The 19,316-nt window shown below is 62.1% G+C and overlaps 2 protein-coding genes and 2 long non-coding RNA genes across 10 annotated transcripts in view; 1 reads left to right on the forward strand and 3 right to left on the reverse strand.

Moving 5' to 3' along the window:
• The window catches only part of NTN1 (netrin 1), a 171,305-nt gene extending 162,087 nt beyond the window's left edge, over window positions 1-9,218 (forward strand). Inside the window, exon 7 of the mRNA XM_025428389.3 lies at window positions 8,843-9,218. Within this exon, the coding sequence (XP_025284174.1) occupies window positions 8,843-9,171 (329 nt within the window). The 3' untranslated portion in view covers window positions 9,172-9,218. The remainder of the gene's footprint in view (window positions 1-8,842) is intronic.
• Window positions 6,483-9,151, reverse strand: LOC118354734 (uncharacterized). The gene is made up of 2 exons (XR_004815712.2): window positions 9,022-9,151; window positions 6,483-7,247 (listed from the first exon to the last, which is right to left on the reverse strand). It is a non-coding gene; the product is annotated as an uncharacterized LOC118354734 (long non-coding RNA).
• A 3,087-nt stretch (window positions 9,219-12,305) lies between the features above and the next one.
• On the reverse strand, window positions 12,306-14,132 carry LOC125755114 (uncharacterized). The gene is made up of 2 exons (XR_007410751.1): window positions 13,839-14,132; window positions 12,306-13,284 (listed from the first exon to the last, which is right to left on the reverse strand). It is a non-coding gene; the product is annotated as an uncharacterized LOC125755114 (long non-coding RNA).
• A 3,552-nt stretch (window positions 14,133-17,684) lies between these two features.
• STX8 (syntaxin 8) overlaps window positions 17,685-19,316 on the reverse strand; it is a 258,093-nt gene continuing 256,461 nt past the window's right edge. For 6 of the 7 annotated variants that reach the window (XM_049110214.1, XM_049110216.1, XM_049110215.1 and 3 more), the window contains one exon: window positions 17,685-17,922. In XM_049110214.1, coding sequence (XP_048966171.1) covers window positions 17,700-17,922 — 223 coding nt within the window. In that variant the 3' untranslated portion in view covers window positions 17,685-17,699. The remainder of the gene's footprint in view (window positions 17,923-19,316) is intronic. The other variant, XM_035716684.2, reaches the window with a different exon arrangement.

Raw genomic sequence — 19,316 nt, forward strand, 5'->3', positions numbered from 1 at the left:
TTCTCCCTGGGATCCGAAAGTGGGATCGGGGTGGGGGGTGGGGGGGGGCGGAGACAGCTCACATTCTGAAAGGTGAGATCATCTCACTTTTGCCAGTTCTTGGAAAAATTATTCATTCCCAGAAATGTTTATTAGTCACCCCTTTTGTTGAAAGACATTTTGGCACCGCGGGATGGAAAAATCAAAATGCCTTTCACAGGATGATTTGTGTCAAGCCTTCCCCCTGAGATCCTGCAAGGAGCATTTCTGGGGTACCACTCAAGGGGGGGACTCTGCTGGCATCTGCGGGGAGAGACGGGGCTCGTTAGGGTGTGTGTGCACGTGCACGTGTCTGCGCTCCTGCTTTCTCAGGCCCCGATTCTCTTCAGCATGTCCCCATGTTCCCCGGAACCTCCTGGGGTGCCGGGAGCCCTCGAGGCACCCGCACTCCCGTCCCCTGGAATCCACACGGCACCTGCGATGGGGCTTTATTCCCCGCCCACCACAGGCTAAGACACAATAAGATAACGTGGCTCCCGGCCGACTCCCAAGCCCCAAGAGGCTTCTGCTCCCCCGATGCCTCCCAGGCCCCGAGCCCCTGGTGGCACATGGTGGGCACAGCGGGCCCTTAGAAGGCACAGGAACGGGTCCCCCCACACTGCCACCCCGGGACCCTTGACTCCCCGTTCCTGGTGAACCAGACACATCTCCTGGGGGAGCCAGCAGGAGTGGTCACCACGGTGTTGGGGTGACTCTTAGAGATGATAGAGCCAACGTGGGGGACGCTGTGGCCGGGACCGGGTGGGGGGTGCCGGCGGTGGGCCGATCATGACGAGGGGCGGGTATGGGGGTGACACCGGTGGTGTAGGGCCCGCCGAGCACGGTGGTGAGGACGGTGTGACCCGGCCTGGCGCTTGCCCCGCGCTCGTCCAGTGGCTCAGGCTGCAAATCGGATGCTCCCGCCGCAGGGATCTCGGGCCTCTCCCCTCCTGACACCCCCTCCCCTTCCTTTTCTTGACCTTGAGTTCAACAGCTGCTCCCCATCGAGGGGGGTCAAGCCCGCTGAGAGCAGAGAACCTGACAGGTTGCTTATGGACCCTGCGGGGGGACAAAGCACCTGAGTCCACCCCACGCTGCGATCGTGGAGCTTGGGTGTGGGTACGGATGTGCCCCATCCCTGGGGGCGGTTCCCCAAAGGGAGGGCTGCCTGGAGAGCCCGAAGCTGGTGGGTGCCGCCCCTCCCCCTCCGCCAGTCACCCTGTAGGGACTCCATCCCCACCCCAGCCACCCCTGCAGCCCCAGGGAGCGGGGCGCAGACCAGCCAGCAGCACGTGGCCTGGTGTTTCAGAGGCTCGCTGACCCTTCCCTGGAGGGGGCAGTCACTGGCCCCCTGGTGGGGGGGGTCCTCCGATTTCCCCCGGCCAGATGTGACCTCCCCTCCCCCCCACCCCACAGTGCCAGCCCCATATGGAGGCCAGATGTGGAGCTGGGTCCACGGCGAGTCAGGCTGAGGTCGCGGAGTACGGGTGACCACCAGGCTGGACGGGGAGTGCCCAGGGGCCCCCGGGACGGCTTGACAGGAAAGCTCTCCATCCTGCAGGGTGCTGCCCCGGCCGCACGCCACCCTTCCTGACCCCGCAGACAGGGGAGCCCCAGAGCCTGTGCCTCTGGGCCGCTGGGGGGGTGGGAGGGGCGGCTCTGAGGGGCTGGGAAGGGGCTCGTCCCATTTGGCAGATGGGAACGGGAGGCTTGGAGGGGTGGGGGCAGGGACCTGTCCAAGGTGCCTGGGGAGCTGGGTACCTGGTGCTGGGGACCCAGGCTGCTTTGGCCACCATGGGCAGCTCTTGTCCTCTGTGCTCCCCGGGGGCCCAGCCCCAGCATCACAGAGCATTTCTGTCACAGCTCAGATGGGCATGTCCCCCTGCGGGGTGGTCTGGTGGGTCCTGCCCCTGCCCCTGCATTGGGATCAGAGCCCAGCACCCTGTTTCACTGTTCCTGGGGCTCCCGGCCCCATGCCTTGGCCAGGATGGGAGAGAGGGACACACGCACACCCCACCCCACCTCCGATGGTCCAGCCACCAGACCTGAGGGCACCACACTCTCCAGCTGCAGAGCTGCGGGAGGTGAGATGGGGCCAGGAACACCCGTCCAGTGCTCGCTGGTACCTGCTCGATCCCCCAGGGGAATGCGGCTGACGAAGGAGCACCCCCAGGACTCTGCTGCTGTGGTCTGGATCCCACTTGGTTCCTATTTCTGGGCCTGAGGCCCTTGCTCCTGGGCTCCTTGGAGAAGCAGGTTCCACTGCGGATGAGCGTTGACCTTTGGAAGCTGGAGCTGAGCACAGTGTGTGGAGCGTGGTGTGCAGAGTGCGGTGTGCAGAGGGAGGTGTGCAGAGTGCGGTGTGCAGAGGGAGGTGTGCAGAGTGCGGTGTGCAGAGGGAGGTGTGCAGAGTGCGGTGTGCAGCCGGAGGTGTGCAGAGCGTGGTGTGCAGAGCATGCTCAGAAGACCAGTAGCTGCCAGCCTCCTCTCTCAGGGGCTTCACCTGAGGAGGGACAGGCTGCCTGTCCTGGTCCTGTGAGGGGGCTTCCTGGAGGCAGTGGCCTTCATGGGGACTGGACTGCGGGCTGCGCAGGGACCTCTCAGAGGGCCACATCCTTGCTGGGGACCGCGTGTAAGTTTGCAGCCAGGAGCTTTTTGTGAGCCTCGGAGGCCACGTGTCCTGGAGGGACCTGGGGGTGATGTGAGCCCTGGACTGGGGCCGAGCCTTCCTTCCCTCGGAGGCCACTACCCCGCTGGCACAGGGGCCCGGGGTGGCAGCCCTTGCAGGACCCTCCAGGGGGCTGGGAGGCAGGTTTGCTAGTGGATGCGTCACATCCTCTGGGGGACCCTCTGGCCTCTTTGGCTGCTCCTGGGCTGGGGGGCCAGGGACCAGCCGGGCTGTCTCCGCTCCTCCTGTTGGGAGGGGGTCCCTCTCTCCCTTTGGCTCCTTTGAGGAAGAGAGCAGCCGGGGGGGGGGGGGGGGGGGGCGGGGTGAGGGCACCCCACTGTGCAGGCAGGGCCACGTCCCCTCTCCTGCCCGAGCCTCGGGCCACACACAGTGGCCAGGCCCCTGAGCCCTTCTGACTTGTGAAGCTGGGGGGGGGTGGTCCAGACTGGCCCAGCTCCCAGTGAACAGGGCTCATGTCTTCCCCAGAGCAAGACTCCCCGATTCCCAGACTTCCCAACATCCCCTCCCAAGAACAGAGCCTCAGCGCTATGGCCCCGTGGGGAAACCGAGGCAGCGTTCCCATTGCTCTTAGTTCTGAGAGAGAGAGAGAGAAGCAAACCTTTGTTGAGAACGAGAAAGGAGGGACCCTCGGGAGGGATGTCCCCACCTTAGTCAAGGTCTGAGGTGGGACCTGCACATGTGTGGCAGGCAGTGGTAGCCCCGGGGACTCCCGAGGACTCCTGCTGGGGGGATGGCTGTGGCTGACGGCCTGGTGTGGCCCCCACTGGCCTCCAGCTCACCACCAGCCGGGACATGTCATCGTGGGTGCGGGGGTCCCGCCTGACGCCCCCCTGACTGGCAGGCAGGTCAGCACCTCCGGGAACAAGACGCGGCCGGGCCCCGTGCTTTCTCACCTTCGCGGGGGCCTGGGAAACACGTGGTCAGAGCTGCATTTTATGAAAGCAGCTGCAGCTCACGACACACTTGCTATATAGGGAAATTTATGGGGCTGCATGGTTTTAAGGGTTTCTCTGGGGTCAGCGTCTTCCCCCGTTCGCCCTGGCCGCAGCCTCCGAGGCAGACGGATGACAAGCCTTCCCCGGCTGGACTGGCCCAATAGGAAGGTGTGGCTGGGGGTGACGGGGGGGACACCTGGGGCTGGCCACCCAAGCCTCCTGGAAGGGGTGGCTGCTGGGAAGCCCTTGGGGACCCCCCCTGAGCGGCCCATAAATCCTGGGCCCTCCAGGCGGCAGGAAGCCTCCCCGCTGAGGTGTCATCCCTCCCAGGGCTCCAGGCTTGTGCTTGTGGGAGGAGGAAGGTGGCTGGTGGCCCCACTCCCCAGCTCCCCACCGCCCACTCCCCAGCTTCCCACCGGGGCCTGTGCCAGCCCTCCCTCCTCTGACTTGGGCCCGGCAGGCAGGGTGTGTCGGGGCCAAGCCCGAGGATGAATGAGCAACAACTGTATACTCTTCGCTGTGCAAACAGCTTTCCTAGAACTTGGCCCAGGCTGGGCCCTTGGATTGCAGCAGGAAGTCCCCAACCCCTACATGGGCGGGGCGGGGTGGGGGGACACCTAAGTCAGCTTGGAGCTACGTCCTGTCCAGGGAGGAGGTGGTCCCAGGTCCTCCGGGGGCCCAGAGCTGACAGGCTCCGAGTTGGCTGTGCCAGGGCCGGAGCTGGGAGGGGGGCTCGGGATGAACGGGGGCTCCCGACCCAGAACAGGGCTGCCTGCTGTGGCCCCTTTGGAGGAAGCCCAGTGCTGGGACCCAGTACAGTTGAGGCACCGTGGAAGGGATGGCCAGGGTCTGCTCCTGTAGGACACGTGTGCGGTCTTACACACTCAGTGGCGGAGAGGACCCCCAGCACAGGCCAAGGCACCCAGCCCGCCCTGGGGCTGCCTTCGAGTCCCCCCCCTTGGCCAGTCCAGCCCAGCCCTGGCCCAGGCTGCTCTCGCTGACTGCGGCCCCCGTGGGCCTGGCTCTCAGTCCCCTTCTGGCCTGTGTGGAGGCAGGGATGGAGAGGTACGTGCCCCCCATGCCCTGCAGGCCCAGCAGCAGCCTGGGATTCGAAGTCAGTCATCACGGCCCTGCCCGGGTGGCTGCCAAGGCCTGCCTGTGAGCCCCAGAATTGCTCTTGAGGGGTGGCTGCTGCCCTGCCCTGCCTAAGGCCTTGCCCTCAGAGCTCATCAGCTGGCGACACATGTGGGGACTCCAAGGCCGGGGACACAGTGCCGCCTGGCCCCTAGGACCTTGCTTCCCGGAAGGCAGGAGCTCTCCCCTTGCTTTTGCTCAGCCACCTGCTCCTTTCCAGGGACGCGCTCCCCTGCAGCTTGCTCGGGGGCACCCAGGGGTCCCCCAGCCCGGCTGGGCTTTCCAGAGCTGACCTCACCCATCCTGCCTGGTGGGCTCCAGTCCCCACACCCTGATGCCTGCTTCTGTCCGTGTGGAGAGAGGGCCCCAGGCGCCAGGCAAGCTGCTCTCCTGCATCTTGAGTCCTCATACTGTTTTTTTTGGGTGGGGGGTGAGCCAGGGCTCAGTGTAAGGAAGGGCATTCGCAGTGTGGACCCCGAGACGCAGCCGCTTATCACTCCGAGGGGGCCAGGCTGCCCTGGCTCAGCCACTGCCTCGTCTCTGCGCCGGAGAAGGCCCCCCTCTGGCTTTGCGCGGGGACCTGCCAGGCTGCCCTCCCAAGGGTCAGCTCATCTCCCTCGTTTCTGACTGCAGGGTCGGGGGCCTCACGGGTCCCCGTGTTCCTGGGGGTCAGTCTAGGACACGGGTGCACAGATGGGGCGGCCCAGGCATCCTGAGGGCTGAGGCTAAGTGGCCTGGTGTTGACTGTCGTGTGGGTGCCGGGGACACACCCTCGGGGCTCCTGGTGCTCGGACGGGCAGAGCTGCCTGTGGCCACCGTGGGCCACGGCCCCCCAGGCGCCCCCAGTCGTTCCGGGCTCTGGGCCAGCAGGCGGGCGGCAGCGCGGGGCGGGCGCTGCGCCGTGTGCCGGGGCCGCTCCCCTGAGCGTGCGGCCTGCGTCTGCCTGAGGTCACTGTTCAGTGTGTAGTTTGAATATTTTCAGCTGTGCGCGCGGCGGGGACCTGGCCTGTGTGCTGCGTGTGCAGCTCATACTTGGTGGGCTGTGTAATGTGCGGAGGCGTTGCCAAGGGCAGCGGAACTGGGGATTTTTTCCAGCATAATCACATGAATTCTCCCGCCACCCTCCCCTGCCCCTTCCCCGCCTGGGCCGTCCCCGCTCCAAGGCCAGGGAGCTGGCGTGGACAGAGGACACAGGCCGCTGCTTTGTGGCCAGTGGACCAGGGCCTGCTGCTGTGGCCTCTGGATTCCCGGGGACAGCACGGGGTCAGGGGTGGGTACCCCTTTGGGCTGCATCCTCTGTGTTGAGCGGATGCGCTCCAGGCCTGTGCTGGCGGGGCCTGGGGAAGAGGCCCGGCCGGGGCAGGTGGTGGTGAGGGGCAGGTAGTGGTGACGGCGGGGGGAGCTGCTTTGGATGTCCTGCCTGCTGTTCCAGGGCATTCCTTCAGGGGAGAACGTTCAGACCAGGGAAGGTGGGGCTGGGGTCCCCGGTCCCCCCTGTGGGAAGGACCACATTCTCGCAGCTCCTCTGAGGGGCCAGCCCGGGGCCCGACCACTCGGGCAGCTCTCTCTGGCCGCTTCCCAGCACACCTGGGCCACCTCACCAGGTGAGCCCTCTCACCTGGCTCTGCACCCCGCCCAAGATCCCGAGCACCCCTCCCCCCAAAAGAACGAGTTTGCTCGGGCTGCCCGAACCAAGCATCACGGACTGGGGGCTTCACCAACAGAAATTTATTGTCTCACGATTCTGGAGGCCGGAAGTCGGCGACCAAGGCGTCCACACGGTGGCTCCTGCTGAGGCCTCTCCTTGGCCTGCAGGCCTCCCTCCGTGTCTGTCCTGCTCTGCTCTTCTCACAAGGACACCAGTTGCATTGGATTAGGCTCCCCCGTATTACTGCCTCTTTAACTTAATCAGCTCTGTTAAGACCCCATCTCCGAATATGGTCGCATTCTGAGCTCCTGGAGGATGGTTGGCACTTCATCCGATGAGTCCAGGGCCGAGAGCCGCAGTGTGGCCTGGAGCGCCACTAGATGCTCGGTGCCCGGGGTCACAGCCCCCGGAGTCCCCATCCACAGGCACCTTCTGCGGCATCCTTGTCAGGCCACCCCCTGCCCACCCCGGCACTGTGGCTGGGGACCAGGGGTCTAAGATGCCACCCAGGGAAAACGGTGGCATCCCGATGGAGCCTCATTGTGCATTCAGCTCAGCCGCGAGGAGAGGAAACCGGGGTTCCCAGGGACGCTGGCTCCCCCGTCGCTTAGCGGAGGGGCACTCAGTTACCACGGTGACCTCCATGTGCACAGTCAAACACACAGCCCGGCCACTTCTGCGGGCTGGAGGGCTCCCCACCCCACCTCGGAGTTCACACTGAGTGTTGAGTCCCTTGGTGACAAAAACATGGAAACGGTTGCCATGGCAGCCATTCTTTGGAGCTCTCCGACTGGAGTGCAAAGTTGACGATGCCCAAGAACAGCTGAAATGAAATATGGGAAAATCTGCCACTTGCCTCACCCCAGAAGGATGAGCTGGATGGTGTGGGACGCTCCCCCCGGGCCCCGCCATCCCTGAACCTCCCCGTCATCCTGGGCCAAGCGTGGGGACAGGATGGGAGGGGGGGCCTGGGAGTGAAGGCAGCAGAGTGGGTCCCCAGAGACCCTCAGAGAGGCTGGGCTGCATGGGCACCCCAGCCGGGCTGTAAGAGGGCAGGTGATGACCACTCGACACGCCCTGGGGACATGTCCTCGGGACTCCTAGAGCCGCTGGGCTGACCCGTGTCTCACTTTCTTCAGGTGTAATCTGGAGAGACGAGCTGGCTGCTCATCTGCTAGGGCAGTCTTCAGTCTGGTGGGGGGGGGCGGGCAGGGCGGGGGCAGGTGGGCTCAGCAAGGGGAATGTGCCCTGATCTGACCGTGGGGAGGGGGAAGATGACCAAGTTTTCCTTGATCTGTCAGTGCAGCAGAGACCTCTCCTTTTATCCCCTGGAATGATTATGTCTCCCCCCAACCCCAGCAGTTTCCCCAGTGGTACCCCATGGGGCCCTGCTACCTTGAGATGCGCTAACCAAAGAGATCTGCAGTCAGAGTAGTTTGGGAAGCTCACATGCATGCATACACATGCATGGTTTGTAGCTTGAAGGCTCTGAAAAGTCCTGCAATAAGGAAGCCTCTTGACTTCGTTTAAGCCAGAATTTCACAAACCTATTTGAGCAAGGTTCCCCCTTTCTCTTTAAAAAGCATTTTAGGGGCACCCGGATGGCTCAGTGGTTGAGCGTCTACTTTGGGCTCAGAGGGTAATCCCGGGGTCCCGGGATTGATCCTGCATTGGGCTCCCCACAGGGAACCTGCTTCTCCCTCTGCTGATGTCTCTGCCTCTCTGTGTGTCTTTCATGAATAAATAAATAAAATCCTTAAAAAAGCGTTTTAAAACCCTTCCTAATATCCTGCAGAGATAGCATATATTGACATTGACTAGGGCACTGGTTCTCAAAGTGTGTTCCCAGGAGCAGCAGCAGCACCACCTGGGAATTTGTGAGAGAGGCATACTCTGGGGAGCCCATTCCAGATGTGCTGAATCGGAAACTCTGCGGGGAGGCCCAGCACTATGTGTCCGCCCCACCCCAGGGGCATGGATTCTGCTGCAGGCTCCAGTGGAGAGACCCTGCACCAGGGGAAGTCTCAGAAGAGAACTGGGGGGTGGGGTGGGGAACAGCCTGGGGATTTGGAGAGGATCAGGAGGGAGGGGGGTTTGTCTCCAAAGGCAGTGCTGGGTGGCAGCTTCAACAAAGGCATGAGGCAAGGCTGGTGGGAGCAGTGGCCCCGGCCCAGGTATCAGCAGGTGGGGTTGGTTCCCCAGGTCAGCCTGGCACCACCCACGGGTGCCCTCGTGGGGTACCCTGCACCGTCGCTTCCCAGCTGTGCCTTCTCCATCAGACGGGCCGCCCGGCGGTCAGGGGGCCAGCAGGTGGGGGCCAGCAGGTGGGGCCCACCTGGGCCCAGGAGCCTGGGCGGGGGTGGCCCGGGCGGCACTCCTCGGCCCGGGGCCCACCCGCCCGCCTGTGCTTCCTTGCAGCCGTCCAGATCCACATCCTGAAGGCGGACAAGGCAGGGGACTGGTGGAAGTTCACGGTGAACATCATCTCCGTGTACAAGCAGGGCACGAGCCGCATCCGCCGCGGGGACCAGAGCCTGTGGATCCGCTCGCGGGACATCGCCTGCAAGTGCCCCAAAATCAAGCCCCTCAAGAAGTACCTGCTGCTGGGCAACGCCGAGGACTCGCCCGACCAGAGCGGCATCGTGGCGGACAAGAGCAGCCTGGTGATCCAGTGGCGGGACACGTGGGCGCGGCGGCTGCGCAAGTTCCAGCAGCGCGAGAAGAAGGGCAAGTGCAAGAAGGCCTAGCGCGGGGGCTGCGGCGCCGGGTGGGCGGGGCCGGGCGGCGGGGCGGGGCGGGGCCGCGGCGGGAGGGCGGGGCCGGGCGGGGGAGAGGGCGGGGCTCCGGGCCGCGGCCCCGCCCCCCTGCCCCGCCGGCCCCGCCCCCGCCCCGCCCCCTGGCCGCCGCGCGCGGGGCGGGAGAGATGAGGACGAGACTTAGCTACCTCACGGGCTCCGGGCCGAGCAGCGCGCTCCGGGGCGGGAGGGGCGGGGCGGGCGGGCGGGGCGCGGAGCCGCGCAGGTGGGGCCGGGGGCGGGGCGCCGGGAGGACGCGGCTCCTCGGCCGTGACCCCGTCCGCAGGGCCGGCCCGTCCCACCAGCGCGCCGCCTGCTGCGCCGGTCCGGGGGTCTCGGGGGGGGGGGGGTCCCAGTCTCCGTCCCTGGAGGCGGAGCAGCGCGGCCCGGGCTTGGCGCCCCCCCCCCCGCTTCCGGGCCGCGCTGGGCAGGGGGCCCCGGGGCGCCCCTGAGCAGCCCCAGCCGGGTGGTCACCGCCCCACGCTGGAGCCGCCCGTCCGAGGAGGCGCTGCGCGGGCAAAACCTCCCAGAGAGTTTCCTTTCTGGAAACTTGGAACCAGCCCCTTTATGACATTTTCCAGGGGAAGGGGGAAGGGGCCGTGACACTATTTGTGTAATGACGTCAGCTCCTGGGAAGGGCCCGGCACGGAATGCAGGTTTGCACAGGCGGGTGGGCCGGGCTGGGGGAAGGGGCTTGTCACCCCCGGCGGTGCACAAGGTCCCGGGTCCCTGGGGAAAGGGACCTGGGGCGTGCCCCCTGCGCCACCCCCACCCGCCCCTCCAGCTCTTGTGGTCTAGCCTGGGCAGCCCGTCCGGCTCCTTTCTGGCCCCCCCTTTACTCGCGGAGGCCTTCCGTGGCCCCCTGGTGTGGCCAGGCCCCCCCTTTCCAAAGCTTTCTAGAGACCCCGGCGCCCCACAGGCAGCCCCAGACCTTTGGGGCCCTTTGCCGCCCGCCTCGGAGCTCTGCACTGCCCAGGGGCCTCGCCCCGTCCGCACACCCACCCGGCACACTGACTTAGAGACCTGGCTCCCCTCTCAGCCAGGAAACTCCCCGCGCAGCCGGGCCGCTGCAGAGGGTCGCCGAGGATGGAGCTTGGTCCCTCGCGGCCTGGCTTCCCTCGGCCTCTCCGGCTCCAGCCCGCAGCAGGCCGCCTTCCGTTGAGCACCTGCTCTGTGCCAGGCACTTTACCCACATGACCTCCCGTTATCCTCACGACAGCCCCGAGACAAGGATTCGCACCCTACTTGCCGCCAGCAGGGACACAAGGTGCTCAAGGTCACGGGCAGGGAAGAAAGCAGAACTGGGTCAGACTCCAGAGCCGGGCCTTCTGGCCACACTGCCCCTCGGCTCCCTAGGGAGGCTTCCAGGGGGCGCTCCGGGCTGCGACCCCGGCCCTGGTTGCTGCATCTGGCCTGGGGAACAGGAGTCAGGGTGGGGACCGCGGGGGCGGGGGGGGGGGGTGAGGTGGGCGCGACATCTACAGCGGTGGCAGCCAGAGTGGGTGAGGCAGGGCGCAAACCCCCCGCGGGTGGAAGGCAGGCCTTGGCTAATCCTAAAACGTCCGCCTGGGGGTGTTTGGAAGGATTCCAGGACAGACTGGGAGAGCCGCCCGAGGGGGCAGGGAGCGGAGAGCACTGCCGCGAGCGAGCGCGGAGCCCTCCAAGCGGCCAGGCCCCCTCAGGCCCGGCAAGGTTTGCCGAGCACCTTAGCATCCCCGAGGCCTCCCTGAAGGCCCAGCCCGGTCCTCCGAAGGCACCCTGCGCTCACGCTCCGCTAGGGCCTCCTCTGCTCACACTGGCCTGGCTTCCTTACCCTGCCCAAGAAGGGCTGTGCCCTCCTGGGTCCAAGTGTCCCCCCACGTCCGCGAGGGGCTGGCACTGGGGGTTTCCGGGGCCCCCTGGGCCCTGGACCCCGGCCCTGCCAAGCAGCAATGCCTCCTTTAAATTCAGCCAGCCCCCAGCCTCCAGCCTCGGCTCAGCACCCCGAGGCCGCGGCTGTCGCATCCACCCGTGGAGGGGGGCGGGGGTGAGGACACTGTTGGGAGCTCCGTCATCCCAGCCTGCGTCGCCCCTCTGGAGGAGGACCCAGGCCCTCCACTCCTCTGATGGCAGCCACCGACTGACCCAGCAGCCAGGGCCCATCCCCGGGGCGGCGGTCGAGGTGCCCTCTTCCAGCCCGCCCCACCCCCTCCCTGGGAGGAGATGGAAGGAGGAACGGAGGTGTTCCAGTTTGTACAGTTAGGAAAGGATGTAAAATGGACCTAGATTTTGATTTTGAAGAGTGTATTAACCAGAGTTGTGATATGTAGGTGTTCGAAGAAAAACATACCAGATTAGTTTTTAAAACGAAAACAGATTGCCCAGTTGTCCTTTTGCTTACCTGCTGGGTGGTCTGGAGCCCCCGGCCCCTGCTCCCCGTGCCTGCTTTACTGACACACAGTAACACTAAAGATTTTGGGGTGGGAGGGAGGGACGCCTGGGGTGCAAGCCAGGGTGGTTGGGGACTGCCACAAGGCCCCTCGTGTCCTCCTGGAGCTCTGCCTCCGTAGGAGCAGGCAGGAAATGGGTACAGACTTCCTCGGGTTCGCCCCAGATTGGAATGAAGCTGAGATCAAGGAGACCCCAGGCCATCAGGAAACGGTCTCTCTGGGTAACTCAACAATGTCAAGGTCTCAACACTTAAAGGAAGCCCCCTGTCCTCCCCCACCCCCCACCCCCCGCCCGGGGGAGAGACTGGCAAGGGGACAACCTAGACTCACTGGGCCATGGTTCATGGCCAAAGCCATGCCATACCCTATGGGTATGTATCCAAGTGTGTCCTTGTGGGGCCTCGCCCCCGGCCAAAACCAAGCCAGCCCCACTCCTGTGTCATCAGACATCTTGTCTCTCTGCTCCCGAAGGCACTTCCATCCCCCCCACCCTCAACCCCAGCTCCCTCCTGCGTTTCTGAGTTCTGTTTGCTCAGAATTGTAAATGTTTAGTTGTGACCATGACATATTGTTTGGGTCAGTGTTTCTTTCCAATGCATACTAATATATTATGGTTATTATATATGAATATATTTAATGACATGGAAAAAGTTGTGGATTTTCTTTTTTTTTTAAGTTTTTTTTTTTTCAGGGGGGGGTTAGAGTTGTAATGGACCCAGATGGAACTTGTAACGTGGGCGCCACATGATAGAACTAAGTTCAGATATCATTTAAATAAACTCTTGTACACTGTCCACTGTCTCCTAGTCTTTACTGGTGGCCTGGGCATGCCGTGGGGGAGAGGATAGCGAGTCTTCTGGCCACTCTTCAGGAGCGTGGCTTCTGCTCTTAGAACGCCCCGGCGGTGAAGCCCTGACTACTGCCCCCCCCCCCCCGCCCCGAAAGACAGGGAAGGGGCGGGCCACTTTGCTTGGAAAGTCCTAGGGTGTACTGGCTTTGACTGCAATTTAGAGCAAAAAGTCTCCCAGATGGGACCATGTATGTTCTGGTCCCCAAGAAACCGTCCATGGCATCCATCCTTGCCAGTCCCCGGGGGGCTCCAGGTCAGGGGGTCCCCAGAGAGCAGCAAAAAAGAGGCATCCTCGCACACCTTTGAACTTCCCCTTCTGATTCAGGACCTGCAAGTGAGTTTTTGCCTCTCACATCATCAGTGTCCTCCGCCCTGAGCCGATGCTGAATGCTCCGCGCAGGGCAGGCCTAGGGAGCTGAGCTCACTGCGTTTCTGGGAGGCTATATTTAAATCTCCAAATGGTTGTGCTTTCTTTATTAAATAAACAATTCAGTCATTAGGAACACGTTGTGTTGCCGTGCAGAATGGGGCCGTCGACACCAGGAAGCTATAATTTCTGCGCCCAGCTGCTCCGAAGACAGGTCTCAGTGACGGGCAGAGGCTGGCCCTAGAAGGTTCCGGAAGCCAGCCATTTCCTTGAGGCTCCGGGAGGTGACAGGGATGCTTTAGCTTGTCCTCAGGAAGAACCAGGGCTGGCCCAGCTGCCGCTGGGGTCTGGCCCTGAGAGATGGGTGCCGTGTTCTTGGACCCAGGGGTGAAAGCCAGGCCCCCTGTGCACCTGCAGCCCTGGGCCAGAAGAAAGCTCCCTGTCAGTCAGAGACAGCAATAGGGCCTGGCTTGTAAAGTAAGCAGCCTCACCGCCTCCCGGGGCCTTATGCTCTAGCTGGGGAGGGGACGCGCTGCTACCTGTCAAGAGTGTGCGCGGGATGTCAGCCCAGCTGCCCCGAAGCGCTGGCCCCAGGTGGCCGACGAGCCTGTTTAGAGATGGCCGCTGGTGCCCAAGGAACCTGAGCCACCCTGTCCCAGGCTCAGGGTCCAGCATGGTTACAGTCCACTCAAAAGCCCAGGCCCTCCCGGATGGGGACACCTCCCGGGGTCTGCCCAACGTGCAGGGAGGCCAGGCCCCCCACTTGTAAAGCCGCCCCCCTCCCGAGGCAGCATGCTGGCACGGGGACCGCCTGCTCTCAGCAGACGCCCTAGGTTTCAGATTTGGTTGAACAGACATCTCTTTCTGCACTCTCAAGACTAAATAGAGACGTAGGAGGAACATGCCAAGGGAAATGGGGAGGAAAGGACGAATAGAGCCAGCAAGGCGCCCGCTGTGTGCCTGCTGCACCCACCTGCAGGGTGGGCCTGGGACGCCGAGGAGTAAAGGCTTTTTGTCATTGGCGTGTAGTTGGGAGGACGTCAGAAACTGTACGAAGCAATTAGAGGAAAGATGAGTCTTGGTCCACCTTTTAAAATGGGGGAGGGGAGGCAGAAATACCCCCATTTGACTTGAGCAGGGCTAGGCTGGAAAACCCAAGAGAGGGATGCCTGGTGGTTCAGCAGTTGAGCGTCTGCCCTCGGTTTAGGGTGCGACCCCAGGGTCCTGGGATTGAGTCCCACATCGGGCTCCCTGCAGGGAGCCTGCTTCTCCCTCTGCCTGTGTCTCTGACTCTCTCTGTCTCTGATGAATAAATAAAATCTTAAAAAAAAAACAACGAGATAAAAGAAGACCTTTGGTTTATGCACAGAGCTCGCAGGGTAACCCCAAGCTGAAGACATGGGGAATAGGGGATCTGAGGAAGCAGGGGCCTCCTGGCAGGTGTCTGAGACCAGCAGTTCTGGAGGGAGAGGGGTAGTTGGGAATTCTGCAGCAGCTGTGTGGATGGACAGGGCTCTGCTGGGGCTCTGGAGCCCCTGAAAGCAGCACATGGTCCTGGAGCTAATTAAGACTAAGGTTTAGTTAGTTATTAATAATAATGAAATTTCAACGGAACGTAAGTACCAGGTATAAGCAGGTATCTGGATTTCTTTATATGGCATCCAGCCTCTAAATGCTTATCATAATCAGGGAAGTTACACAGTATTTACACTGTTGTTTTAACACGGTTTATTTTCACAAAGCTGCCGAGGGGCTGGGTGCTAAAGCCCTGTGTTGCCTTTTTTTTTTTTTTTTTAAGATTTTACTTATTTATTCATGAGAGACACGGAGAGAGAGGCAGAGACACAGGCAGAGGGAGAAGCAGGCTCCATGCAGGGACCCGATCCCGGGACCGCAGGAACATGACCTTAGCCAAAGGCAGATGCTCAACTACTGAGCCACCCAGGCACCCCTTGCCTTTCTTCCCTATGCTTAGGGTGCGGTCCTAACGGCTCACAGGGCCGATGCAGAGCACTGTGGGCCACTGGGGCTGCAGTCCTGACACCTCTGGGCGGGGTGGGGGGGCTTAGCAAAGGAAGCTGGCAATGCCACTGTTACATTAGCCACGTTACTCCAGGGTGGGGCTGGACGCAGCAGATCCCCAAACGGGGCTCATCCCAGCCAGGTGCCCCTTGCTTCACAGACCTGGGTGTTCTCAGGAGAAACTCAGCCCTCAGGAAGCTAGGGACGGGGCGGGGGGGGGGGGGGGTGGCGGGGGCGGTGGCCTTCTTGGCCCGCACCATCCCGGGTCTCCACACCCCCTCCCCACCCCCGCCAACTCCCCAGGCTCTGACGGCAGGTCCACACAGCCGACACGGCCAGCACTTCACCCCGTTCCCTGCCTGCGGGTCCAGAGAAGGAAGTCACTTGCCCGGAGCACCCAGTTTGCAGTGCCGGGGCCGGGCCTGGAGCCCACTCAGTCAAAAGAACAGAAGCTGCTGTGTGCAGACATCGGCTCCGTGTTTGGCTTGAAAAGGCCTGTCCGTGTGACTGAGCCAGGATGCCGTGGCTCTGGTTCAAAGACGCCCCACGAGTTGCCGGGGCTCCGTGCTGAGAAAGTCAAGAGGAGGTGAGAAAGTCAAACAGACCTTCAATGCTGTGTCCCCTGAGCCCCAAAGTGGGGGGGTTCCAAGGAGACGCTGTTTATACGGATTTGGGGTTTCACACGACAAGGCTGGAAGATTCTTGACCGTCCTTTGGGCGATCCATTAGCAACCACCCAGCTCTCCCACTGTCCCGACGAGGAAATGCATCCCAGGGTGTCTTACTGTCCCCAAGACCTTTCTCCTTCGAGAACACACCCACCTGGGGACAAGCCTGCTTTGCCTTCCTGTCTGGGCTTCCCAGTCCAGGTCCCCCTGCTCCCCATCCTCTCGTTCCCAGGCCTCACCTCCATCTGCTGGGTTGGCCACCCCCTGAGGTCAGTGGGGATTAGGGTCCAAGAGGGCTTCCAAGGGTCTAGGAGGGCTTCCTCTCTGGCCCGGCTCACTCTCCCGGTCTCACAGGTTTGCTCTCTTGCATTTGGGCCAAGAGCGTGTGACAAAATCCCTGAACTCTGGACCTGGAGACCATCTGGCCTGACGCGGTCAGTCTTGGGTCAGAACCAGGCAGTGCAATGAGCTTTGTCACCTGTTCCTCACGGGTACATTTGCAGCAGTCGCACCTGGCCAGGAGTCACATGGCTGGGCAGTGGCTGGGGCTTGGGCTGTCTACCTTCTGGGTACTTCCCAGCCCGTCATGGTGGAGCAGGGCCAGGTGACTTGTCCCGGCCAGTGCGCCGTGACCAGAGGCAATGGGTTCACTTCTGGCTAGAATGTTCCACAGCCGGCGTGAGGATTCCCAGAGTACCCCCTTCCCTCTGCCAGAGCCCACGGCAGCTGTCCCCCTGGCTGTCCCACTGGCTCAGGTCCCACGAGGGACATGCACCAGGGGCAAGACACCCACAATCGGGACAGACCTCTGCCAGCAGGGTCTGGGTGGCCGTGAATGCAGCACCGTCTGTCTGTCCTGGGTGACATGGGGCAGGGTCCCGGTGTAGAGCCAGGCAGGCCAGGTCCAGGGCTGGGCTGCCTTGTGGAGGAGAAGCAGGTGTGTGGCGGCCACGTGCACACAAGCGCGTGGATGTGGGACCACTGAGGGGAGTGGTGGGAATTTGGAGTGACCAGTGCCACCAGGGAAGACCAACCAGGAACAGGGTCACCTGCCCTATGCATGATTTACGCCTTACCAAGTCCCCTGACTGTGGGCCCGGGCGTCTGGACCCAGGTGCTCCCCGTACACGGCCGTCTCTGGTGTCGGGGTCCTAGGACACGCTGCGTCAGGTGGTGCTGGGCTCTCCTGTGTCTGGGCCATGGAGGGTGCAGCCCTGCCCTCTTGGGGGTGGTCATCCACAGTTATCTGGGAAATCCACGGGAGACCCCACGATGCCCCTCCCGCGGGCCCACTCTCCTTTTCCCTCAGTGAAACCTCGTGCTTTGGAAACGGCCCGGTCACCCACCCTCGTGCTCTCCCCCTCTGCCAGCTGGCCACCCTGCCTTCTACATACACAGGACAGCGGGCACCTTCGAACCCGGAACGTGCTGGCGCTCCCGTGGGCCTGGTGTCCTCTGCAGCCTCCCCTGCCCACCAGCTCTTATTCACACTCGTGCATACACACACACACACACACACACACACACACACACACCCCTCCACTGCCGTCTACGCACCCACATGGGGTGCTCAGAGCCTGTTTAGGAGCCAAATAAAGGCACTGCCCTCCTGACGTCGTAATCACCCCTCTCTGAGCCCTAACTGGGTGCTTTCCAGCCTGATAACATCCCGTCCGCCCCCATCGTGCTCACCAGACCTCATCTGGCTGCTTGGAGTCACGGTCAGCCTGGGAAATGGGTTTACTGTCACTGAGGAAAGGAAATGGGGCTGCTTCTGGGCCTGAAGGCAGTTCCCAAAGTAGAGAACAATGTTTCTGAGTAATGACAGCAAGCCCCGGGAGTGACCTGGGCAGGGTGGCAGGGGGACAGGTGTGTCCTCAGACACACACCATGTGGCCGCCTCCTCCTCCCCGCCGGGACGCACAGGGCCTTGGCTGTCCACTCGTGGGCACACGACCTCCTCAGGCACACAGATGCCCGAAGCCATAGGCTGTTAACCTGCTACCTGCCCCCCAGGATGTCCAGCACACTGTGGGGTAGCTGGGAACCCCCAGCAGCCATGGGGCATGACCACTTCAGGGACCTTGGGCCGGCACCCAAATGGCCAGTGTCGAGACCAGAAGGGTCACCCCGGGCCTGCAGCTCTAGGCAGCTCGCCATGTACCTTTCGGAACCAACACACATCGGAGGTTCAGAGCTTTGGGGAGGGATTTATTGAGAGCAGTTTCATGTACCACTGGGGTGCTGGGCTTTTCTCCATCACCAGCAGGTGTCACAGCTGGCGGTCCCCTTGCTGTCACTAGTTGGTGGGCCAGACTGCCACGACCACGATAGCCACGAGCAGCAATAAAATCACCATGATCATCCCTGGAAAACAGAAGCACAAGAGACTGCTTTAGCGATTCATGATGAAGGGCAGCGTGCAGCCTCTCAACCCCCTTTACAGGGGACGGAGGATGTGGTTCTGCAGCGTGTCCATGGGTCCTCTAAACCTGTGGGTTGTGTTCCTGTGTGTGTGTGTGTGTGTGTGTGTGCGCGCGCGCGCGTGCGTGCTCTCAGCAGCCCCGGGGTGCTGGTGCAGAGGCAGGGGCTCCAGGGACGCTGAACGGTTTCCGCCTCTCCACCTGGAGAGCTCTGCCAGCAAAGTGCCAGCAAGGCTGGGGGTGCTGGAGGTGCTGGGTGAGGAGGGGCCTGCACACTCTGTCCCTGGCTCTGCCCTCTGTGCGCAGCTCGGCTCTGTTTTCAGTTTGCCTTGAGGAAACACCAATAGGGGATCCCTGGGTGGCGCAGTGGTTTGGCGCCTGCCTTTGGCCCAGGACGCGATCCTGGAGACCCGGGATCGAATCCCACGTCGGGCTCCCGGTGCATGGAGCCTGCTTCTCCCTCTGCCTGTGTCTCTGCCTCTTTCTCTCTCTCTCTCTCTCTGTGATTATCATAAATAAATAAATTAAAAAAAAAAACATTTTAGGAAACACCAATAAAGCAAAGGGCTTTAGGGTCGGCAAGGAAATGTTAAATCTAGAATCCATTTTCTCCACTGCATACGAGGTTTTGCCTTTTCTTCTTGAGTCCAAGATGCTTGTGTCACTCATCTGTAAAAATATCCAAAGGAGGGGCTCCTGGGGGGCTCAGTGGGTTAAGCATCTGCCTTCAGCTCAGGTCATGATCCCAGGGTCCTGGGATTGAGTCCCATGTCGGGCTCCCTGCAGGGAGCCTGCTTCTCCCTCTCCCTCTGTCCCTCTCCTCCGCTCATTCTCTCTTTCTGTCTCAAATAAATAAAATCTTTTTTAAAATTAAAAAAAAATTAAAAATTTAAAAATTAAAAAAAAAAAATCCAATGGAGAGACTCCTGCAAAGTCAGCACTCAATAAACATTTGCTGTGTCAAGGGTCCCTGAGCTACTGAGGCCCTGAGGGGGAAGCAAGATGTTCACAGGGTAAAGCACACGGATGCGTCAAGGAACTAACAGGTGAGTCAGACACATAGGATCACGTGGCTCTTGGGACCCCAGGGCTGCCCAGCTCAGACTGAGAAGCTGTTTTCTGGAAGGTCGGTCCCAGGGGTTCAAATCCCTATGCTCCTACAGGAAGCCGCTAACACATTATGGATCCTATTGACCAGATACCTACTGGCCACGTGGGGCTCTTTCCATTTCCATGAATTAATATCAAATAAAATTAAGAGCTCAGCTTTTCTCTTCCGCTAACCATGCTGTGAGTGCTCAAGAGCCCCCTGTGGCCAGCGGCTACTAGGCTGGACAG

Source organism: Canis lupus, chromosome 5, assembly GCF_003254725.2.
Source record: "Canis lupus dingo isolate Sandy chromosome 5, ASM325472v2, whole genome shotgun sequence".
In the NCBI taxonomy this organism is placed as follows: Eukaryota; Metazoa; Chordata; class Mammalia; order Carnivora; family Canidae; genus Canis; species Canis lupus.